The following is a 10,291-nucleotide window of genomic DNA, read 5'->3' on the forward strand; positions in this document are numbered from 1 at the left end:
CACCAAAAAACGTGGATGAAGAGTCATCCCTGCGCCATTCTGTTGGGTGGTTTGGCTGCATCTCTCTTCCTGTAAACACTTATTGCCTTTTCTGCATAGGCCTGAATTATTTTCATTTGGTTGATGCCATTTTTATTTTTGCTTATCCTATATTTTAGGTACAATCTTATTTATATTTTGCTTCTACGAGATGATGCACATTAAGGATCGGTCTAATTTGATGTAAAGATATGTACATTAGCAGGAATGTAGCACAACATTGAGGTGAAAGCAGTGGTTTGTTTATTTAAATGTGAAAGTGCAATAAAAATGTTGTCCCTAAAATCAATAAATAATCATGCAGCCCTAGTCTGAAGTACTGTGAAGATCAGGCAAATTAGTCTGGTGACATATTGTGAGCCTTAATTTTCTTGTAGTCCTGTTTTAATTTCTTGAGCGTCTCTCTGCACTGTTTTCGTGTGTGAGCAATGCCCAGCTCACTTAACCGACTGGATATTTTTAAGTATACTTTTTCATTGCGGGTAGCTGTTTCCAGTTCCCGCTGTATTTCATACTCTGCATAAATACTTAAGGCCTGAACCTCGTCGTCAGTCCATCAGTTGTATTTTTTTTAACAAAACTCATTGTGTTGATTCAAATCGCAATAAACAACTGTTACTGTGCGTACTGCAACAGAGTTTTAAAAATCGTGGTTGAAATAAAATGCTGCGTGCACTCAACCAATCAGCATGTTCAGCACCCAAGTCCCACACCCCAAAGTTCCTGAACTTTGAAAAAGTACCACCTCCCAAGTAGGGACTTTCCAAGGGGGAAATATTTTACCTGGAACTTAATTTAGACCCTGGTCCCTGCGGAAACTGAGTACCTCCAAAAGTCCATAGTTCCTGGGGAAAGTTCCTGTGGTGGAAATGCAGCTATATTCAAGTTGAAAATCTTTATGTACATTGTGTAATTCGTTGAGAACAAAATGTGACAAAACATTGAGGGCTGGATTCAAAATCACACCGAAAGTCTTTTTTTTTTTTTTTTTTTTTTTCTTTTCCTTTCCTTTTCTCGCTATAGAAAACAAACTAGATTGCTAGCATGGGGAAAATGTATCTTGTCAAAGTATAGACAGTAGTGTCCAGAAACACTCAAATCATCTGATGTACATTTTTCCTGCAGGTTGTTAATCACTGATGTATTTAGCTAACAGACATATAAGCAGTGTTTTTCCATTTTTAATTTTATTTTTTTAAACAAGTGATGCAAATGTCTAAAATTGTCTAAATTATTGGCATTGGTACAGCAATAACAATTTATTGGAGTGGCATTAAACAGTGACTGATGTATGTAGACAACTTAATATATTTACAATACGCCTATAATTTTAATAGATTAAAGATTTCAATTAAAGCAAGATTTAAATTAACGCAAAAGTAGAATGCAACTTTTTGACATGAAGTGTTTTAAAACAATGTTTTCTGTTGAATAAAATTGTCTCTGAAACCTTTTTGCCTGTTCATATTTTTACGTGTTTTCTCTTGTTGCATAATTTATTGTTTTCATTTTATTTCACAGTAACAGTGGACCACTCTCAGAAGGCTTACCAGGATGCATTTGATATCAGCAAGAAAGAGATGCAGCCTACACACCCTATCAGGCTGGGGCTTGCGCTCAACTTTTCTGTTTTTTACTATGAAATTCTAAACACCCCAGAGCAGGCCTGCAGTTTGGCAAAGACGGTGAGTTGGGACAAAAATATAAAATGTAATGATGAAGCTGTAGAGTTTCAAAATAATATTTTGTTGATGAAACCCTAAGTCTTGCATTACTTTTTGCTTCTAGGCTTTTGATGAAGCGATCGCTGAGCTTGACACTTTGAATGAGGACTCTTACAAAGACAGCACCCTGATTATGCAGCTACTAAGGGACAACCTTACTGTAAGCAAAAAATCTCTACAACCATTCTCTTGCAGGTTTAATAAATAAAAGTTGCCAGTATAAACACAAAAAATGCATTACCAATGCATGGTTCTATGAAATCTGTTAATCCAGTGAAATTATTACTTCTATACTCTGTGGCAGTTGGACTTTAATGAAGTTTGGATTTTAACTGAAGCATTCTGCAGTAGGCTATAGACTGAAATCACCCTTGTGATTATTGGTATGCAGTGCAGTATATAGAATGAATATTGTATTAAAGTGTTTATAGCTAGAAACTAGGGCTGTGCAATGTGGACAAATTTCATACTTCTGAATTTAAACCAAATACCTTAATGATCTTAAAACAATATGACTATGGGTTCACACTTCATGTTTGAAGTGAAAGTTAAACATAGCATAATTATTTTTTAACAAAAGGATTTGAAAAATATTTTAAGCCCAGTGATGGATCACTGTTTTTGTTTACAATAAAATGGGCTAAATGAAAAAAATTAAATTCAAAGAAAGCAAATGTATTTTCTGTTAGGAGTGAAATAAGCCTTCAGTGAGTCTAAAACAAAATGACAAATTCTAGCATGCCTTTTTTTTTCTTTTTCTTTTTTTTTTTTTTGGCAAAATCTAAAAAGTGTAATTAGTCCTACATGCCACAAAGAACAACAGTTATATGCTACAAAATATCAACATCACCAACTTGCTGTTCTGATTTAACCACAGTTCTGGTTTAAGCTATGAAAAATACTATAGTAGTGTAGCCCAAGTTTACGTTACGTAAATACAGCAGTTTTGGGTTTGTTTGTTTTTTTTTTGTTTGTTTGTTTTTTTTGTTTGTTTGTTTTTGTTTTTTAAGTGCAATTTATACTTTTTAAGAAAGGCTACAAATTGCCATGTATAGCCTGTGTCCGAAACATTTAAGACGCATTCTTTAATTTTCAGTGAGTTACTTCATCACGTTGGATGTGTTATCTGTTGTAACTTAAAATGGGTTTGTGATGGTATTTTGATGGTCCTGTTTAGAAGTAGATTTAGTGTATTATGCTACTGAATGCCTTTGGAATTAACACTTGCTTAAGTTTGGCACAGAATGTGTGGTCTGGTCCCATCGCAAGGCACTCTTCATACAATGCTTTGTGCTGTTGCATAAGGTAATAGCAAAGGTTCTATGTGCTGCCTTTCTGCATTCAAGGCAGTTTGACAAGGCAAGCCCTGCACAACAAATATCTCAAAATAACAGAATACCAAATCCATACTACTGTCTTTAGTTGCACTCATTTTTATGGCTAATTCCCCGCTTCCCTCCCCGCCAACTAACTTTCTTCGAAGCATTTGTGCACAGTTTGTCCTCACTCAGTCAAGGAGACATTTGTGATTGACTGGTTTTCACTGTATTGTACATGCTGCGTGTGTGTGACCTATGTTGCTGTATATGACTAAAAAGATTGCTCATACCAAGACTATCTGCTGTATCAGTACCGTATGTGTTCATACTGCAGTATGTATACAGTTGCAATCAAAATTATTCAAACCCATTGCAAATCAGGCTTATTGTCAAAATTTAGACTGTCAGCTTTTTGCAATGAACAAATCAAACAAAAGCAATTTAAATAGTTCCACACAACGAATGCTTCAAGTGGTTTCCCCAAATTCAACTGAAAATGCAACTTTATAATGACTTCTCCAGTTTCAAAATTATTCAACCCCTTCATGACAAGCATCTTTAGTACTTAGTAGAGCACCCTTTTGCTGTTATAACCTGCTGCAAACGAGATGCATAGCCAGACACCAGCTTCCTGAGGAATCTTGGTTCATTCCTCATGAGCAATGGCCTCCAGCTACTACACACTACAGGTTTCCAGTTCCAGAGGATGCAAAGCAGCCCCAGAGCATCACCGGTCCACCACAATGTTTAACTGTGGACAGTGTTCTTTCTTCATTCTTCTTTCTCCAGACATACCTCAGAACCATCATGCTGAAAAGTTCAGTTTTGTTTCATCGCTTCATATAACAGAATCCCAAAACTTCCTTGGCTTATGTATATGATTTTTAGCTAATTCTTCTCGTGCTTTTGGGTCAGTAGTGGTGTACGTAGGCATTATACTGTGTGTATGTATGCTGTATGTAAACAGTATATTTTTCAGTCTTACTTGAAACCATGACTGCTTCACCAAAATATGCTTGTTTGTTATATAGCTGCTCTGTGAATTGCCAGGGTCTGTATATACCACTTTGATCAACATGACAGTATTTTTGAATGTGGCATCACTTCAGTACTTTGGTAAAAATGGGCTTAAGAGGAATGAAAACTACTGAGGAATGGACACATTGAATGAAAACTACTGGAATTTTAATAATAATTTTAATTAGTATTTCAAAATTATTATTTCATGTACACAAAATTAAGGTTGGTAAAAAATCTCCTGAGAACCTGTCAGTGACCCAGTGGTTGATAATCTATGGACTAAAGGCTGATGATCAAAGTGATTACACATTTCCAATCACAAAACCTAAACAAGTTTCATTAATGATGTTTGGGCACAAGTCTGTAAGATTAAGTTACATATGTAGAAATATATGAAAACAAGTTAAGATCATTTAAACAGACAATATATGGGTATAGGCATAAATTAAGACAAATAAGACAAAATAAATGCTGGTGTATAAAATTAGCACAGGCTGGTCTGCTTAGCTGTGAAAAGTAAGCAAGTGGTGCAGTTGATGGTAGATTTTGCACATGTGGCGCTTCTGAGGAAACATATTTAGTTATTTAGAGCATTTTATTTTCCTCTTGACAAATATTAGCTTAGAAATCGGTTCTTTCTGCCATTTTCTTTTAATGCTGTGAAACACTTCAGGGCCAGCACAGAGCTGCAGTCACAAAGACAATTTAAATGTATCCATGTCCTTGTGTGATGTGCTGGTGTCCAGGATTTTCACCTACATTTTTGTAATTTGTCTCTGGGTTTTATTTTTATTTATTTATATATATATATGTGTGTGTGTGTGTGTGTGTGTATATATATATATATATATATATATATATATATATATATATATATATATATATATATATATATATTACATACATACATACAGTGAGGGAAAAAAGTATTTGATCCCCTGCTGATTTTGTACGTTTGCCCACTGACAAAGAAATGATCAGTCTATAATTTTAATGGTAGTTGTATTTGAACAGTGAGAGACAGAATAACAACAAAAAAATCCAGAAAAACGCATGTCAAAAATTTTATAAATTCATTTGCATTTTAATGAGGGGAAAAAAGTATTTGACCCCCTCTCAATCAGAAAGATTTCTGGCTCCCAGGTGTCTTTTATACAGGTAACGAGCTGAGATTAGGAGCACACTCTTAAAGGGAGTGCTCCTAATATCAGTTTGTTACCTGTATAAAAGACACCTGTCCACAGAAGCAATCAATCAATCAGATTCCAAACTCTCCACCATGGCCAAGACCAAAGAGCTCTCCAAGGATGTCAGGGACAAGATTGTAGACCTACACAAGTCTGGAATGGGCTACAAGACCATTGCCAAGCAGCTTGGTGAGAAGGGGACAACAGTTGGTGCGATTATTCGCAAATGGAAGAAGCACAAAAGAACTGTCAATCTCCTTCGGCCTGGGGCTCCATGCAAGATCTCACCTCGTGGAGTTGCATTGATCATGAGAACAGTGAGGAATCAGCCCAGAACTACACGGGAGGATCTTGTCAATGATCTCAAGACAGCTGGGACCATAGTCACCAAGAAAACAATTGGTAACACACTACGCCGTGAAGGACTGAAATCCTGCAGCGCGCGCAAGGTCCGCTGCTCAAGAAAGCACATATACATGCCCGTCTGAAGTTTGCCAATGAACATCTGAATGATTCAGAGGACAACTGGGTGAAAGTGTTGAGGTCAGATGAGACCAAAATGGAGCTCTTTGGCATCAACTCAACTCGCCGTGTTTGGAGGAGGAGGAATGCTGCCTATGACCCCTGGAACACCATCCCCACCGTCAAACATGGAGGTGGAAACATTATGCTTTGGGGGTGTTTCTCTGCTAAGGGGACAGGACAACTTCACCGCATCAAAGGGACGATGGATGGGGCCATGTACCGTCAAATCTTGGGTGAAAACCTCCTTCCCTCAGACAGGGCATTGAAAATGGCTCGTGGATGGATATTCCAGCATGACAATGACCCAAAACACACGGCCAAGGCAACAAAGGAGTGGCTCAAGAAGAAGCACATTAAGGTCCTGGAGTGACCTAGGCAGTCTCCAGACCTTAATCCCATAGAAAATCTGTGGAGGGAGCTGAAGGTTCGAGTTGCCAAACGTCAGCCTCGAAACCTTAATGATTTGGAGAAGATCTGCAAAGAGGAGTGGGACAAAATCCCTCCTGAGATGTGTGCAAACCTGGTGGCCAACTACAAGAAACGTCTGACCTCTGTGATTGCCAACAAGGGTTTTTAAACCAAGTACTAAGTCATGTTTTGCAGAGGGGTCAAATACTTATTTCCCTCATTAAAATGCAAATCAATTTATAACATTTTTGACGTGCGTTTTTCTGGATTTTTTTGTTGTTATTCTGTCTCTCATTGTTCAAATAAATCTATCATTAAAGTTATAGACGGATCATTTCTTGGTCAGTGGGCAAACGTACAAAATCAGCATATACAATCAAATACTTTTTTCCCCCACTATATATATATATGTATATGTATGTGTGTGTGTGTGTGTGTGTGTGTGTGTGTGTGTGTGTGTGTGTGTGTGTGTGTGTGTGTATATATATGTATATGTATATGTATATGTATGTATATGTGTATATATATGTATGTGTATATATATATATATATATATATATATGTATGTGTATATATATGTATGTATGTATGTATGTATGTATGTATGTATATATATATATATGTATGTATATGTGTATATGTATGTATATGTGTATATATATGTATATGTGTGTATGTATGTATGTATGTATGTATGTATATATATATATATATATATATATATATATATATATATATATGTGTGTGTGTGTGTGTGTGTGTGTGTGTGTGTGTGTGTGTGTGTGTGTGTGTGTGTGTGTGTGTTAGATAGATAGATAGATAGATAGATAGATTTTTTTTTTTCAATTGGCATAGAGGCTATTGCATATTGTTTTCTCAATCCTACAGTACAAACACCCTGTACATTTGGTGTTCCCAACTCCAAATAAGAGCCGAGTTAGAACACGAAAATGTGCAGGGTAGTGGTACTTCAGAGCCAGGATTGAAAAACATCGCACCATTCAAAGAACCCTTGTGCCCTGTGGATGGAGGCATTGTAATGCTGAAAGAAACCACACCCATCAGAATAGAAGTGTTTTTCTCATATGATAAATGTGATCAGTAAAAATAATTTTATTTCTTATGAGGCTGAACTTGGCTTCTTATTCGGCGGCTTCTTATTCACATTTTCCATTCCACAGTCTCGTACCTGTAGATGGTGCCCTGAAGCACAATAAAATCACTTATACAATTCAGTGAACACTATGCATCAAAGAGAAAAAATCTGCTTATTTCAAAAACATGACAACTGCATATAAAAATATATGTAATGTATTCTAGAAATACTCATTAAGGAAAAATGTTAATAATGGCCATATGAACACCTACTCTGACGATTGCCTATGAAAATAGGTGCAATGTAATATCAAATGGCTCAGTATAAAGAAATTTTACTGTAGGAATTTTTAATAGTAGACCATTTGAAGTTGGCTATAGCAAGCCCCATTGGCACCATTACTGCATGCTCAGTGCTACTGGTTCTGTATGGATTACTCATGCCGTTCAAATATGTCTACCTTACAGAACCATACATGCATTAGTGCATAACACCAGCACTCATATCAACCCTGTCTAAAATACGAAGGGGTCATTGTAAGGAGCTCACTTAAGAGTTTGCTTCTGAGTAGCTTATGTCTCACAGATGTGCAATGTTGACTTTCGTAATTGGCCATCATACCTACAGTCTGCAGCCAATGGGGACACTTCTCCATCACTGTGTGTCCTCACAGGATTGATCAGACCACCTCAGATAATTGACAGAGCTGAAAATCTTTACAGAAACCATTACTTTAACAGATGCAATAGTAGAAACTTTTAAAATTGATAAAGTTGCATGCACATACCTGAAATGATCCGGATTGGCTGCCCACAACAGACTTGGCCAGGGGGCCTCCACACTCCACTTCTGCTGACTTGACAAGTATGTTCATGGCTCAGGCGAACAACATCACCAAAATGGTACTCCCAATGACAATACTTTTCTACTTTTGTCTTTCAAAATCTTGACATTCTCCATGAATCTCCATTGCTGGACTAGGTTTCCCCCACCATCATTCAACCTTGATAATTCTCAACAAACCGTGCAAGAGCCTGGGGCACCTCTTAGACCATTTCAGAGCCTGGTGCCAAGCTTGTTCTGGTAGCTCTAACAACATCTAGAACCTCCTTCAGGGTGGGCTCCTTGATACTAAAGTGGAAGGTGGGCTTTGGTGACAATATAAGTGCCCTGTAATGTTCCAGCACTTGCTCCTTGCTCAGTCACTGTAGGTGCACAATTTTTGCATAAGGTGACCGGGCCATCAGATTTTTGAAAATGAGAAGTTAATGGTAAGGGAATGAGATGGTGGTATACAATTTGCCTGCATCTGACAAGGTCAAATTCACAGGTCTATTATTAAAATTTCTTCATATTCAGTATTTTGATAGTATATTGCACCCAATTTCATATGAAATTCAGATTTATTTTTTTAAAATGAGGCTATAATTACAGGTATTAGGCAGAAAGTGCAGTTTGCCTATGTTTTATAGTCTGATAAAATGCCAAGTTCATAGGTCTATTATGAAAAATTCCTGCAGTAAAATTTTTTCATATTGAGCCTTTTGATGATAGTACGTGAAACCTATTTTCATAGACAGTCGTCAGATTTTTCAGATGTTTTTATGGGGGATATTTGATATAGGAAAATGACTGTTTGGGTATCAACATGTTGAGTTTCCTCTAACAGCATGTCTTGATATGTGGTGTTCCTTACACCACAGCCATTTGCCAATGATTTTTAAGTAGGTTTTACTTATTTAAGAACAATACATTGTACTTATCTGTTTATTGTTCAAAATAAGTTTGTTGGCCATCTGTGAAATAGTCCTTCCCTTGCTAGAGAAAGGGATACATGAAGAACTACAGTTTATGAATTGTGCAGTTAGAATAGATAAACAAAATCTAATTTGTAGAAATTGCAGGAATTTCCGAGATCCTCAGTAAAGTTAGACTGGCAAGCATTCTGCACTATACCCAATACATATGTACTGTATATATGATGACAAATACAACTTTACCCAATATTTTATTTCTCTCTTTTCCTTCAGCTGTGGACATCAGAAAACCAGGGGGACGAGGGGGACGCTGGAGAGGGCGAGAATTAAAGGCATTGCACTTCACTGTTTAAATCCACCCACACTCTTGATCTTACACATACAGCCCATAGTTCCCTACTCCATCTACTTCACCCTAACTTGCCTTTCTGTATGATGAGCAGCATGAATTGTATCTGACATACAAGTCTCTGCCCCTCTGAGATCAAGGCACAGGGTAATGTTCGATTCATTGACGGCTGAGATGTTTTGAACATGTCTGTTTGGATGTCTTGTGGGAGGGGAGGGGGTGTTAAATATAGGTGTACTGTGGCCTAATACTGCTAATTTTTTAAAAAGGTAATGCATTATACTATCTTTCACTCCTCTCTATCCTGTCTTCTCAGTGGTTTTATCAAAAAACTTTATTAAACTGTCCATTTAATTTAATAATCACTGTGATGCTTAATTCCCCCCTCCCTACTTCCTGGTTAAATTGGAAATAGCTTTATTGGTATGAGCAGTACAATTCTGTCGCAACTCATACAGAAAGGAAGTAAACAGGCTGTATTGTGACACTGACTAATATGCATTATTACTGTTGTCATGCAGTGTTCGTAATTTTTTACTTTGCATGTGTCCAAGAATGAAAATAAAAGGGACCTGAGGTTGTCATTCCAGTTGTTCTAAAATTTAACCATGATCTTAAACATTCCATTAGTAGGTAATATTAGACTTTTTCATGAAACTGGAGTGTTTATCATGAAGAACTGTCAAAGTTCAGTTAGGTGGTGCTGTTTAACACCAGTAAAACGTTCTTGATGTTACTTCAACATTTTTTCTTCAACATTGCTGAACACACTATACAGTTACATAAGGTGAAAAATGTCTTGAATTGAAATGTAATTCAAATGTCCTACTTCAAAAAACATTTAAAGAAGTTAGTTTCTAAGTCATT

The 10,291-nt window shown here is 36.8% G+C and overlaps 1 protein-coding gene across 2 annotated transcripts in view; it reads left to right on the forward strand.

The window, feature by feature from the left end:
- ywhaba (tyrosine 3-monooxygenase/tryptophan 5-monooxygenase activation protein, beta polypeptide a) overlaps positions 1-10,008 on the forward strand; it is a 43,051-nt gene extending 33,043 nt beyond the window's left edge. For both annotated transcript variants that reach the window (XM_017479701.3, XM_017479702.3), the window contains exons 4-6: positions 1,561-1,724; positions 1,828-1,923; positions 9,349-10,008. In XM_017479701.3, coding sequence (XP_017335190.1) covers positions 1,561-1,724; positions 1,828-1,923; positions 9,349-9,405 — 317 coding nt within the window. In that variant the 3' untranslated portion in view covers positions 9,406-10,008. The remainder of the gene's footprint in view (positions 1-1,560; positions 1,725-1,827; positions 1,924-9,348) is intronic.
- The last annotated feature ends 283 nt before the right edge of the window (positions 10,009-10,291 follow it).

Source organism: Ictalurus punctatus, chromosome 11 (assembly GCF_001660625.3).
Source record: "Ictalurus punctatus breed USDA103 chromosome 11, Coco_2.0, whole genome shotgun sequence".
Classification (NCBI taxonomy): domain Eukaryota; kingdom Metazoa; phylum Chordata; class Actinopteri; order Siluriformes; family Ictaluridae; genus Ictalurus; species Ictalurus punctatus.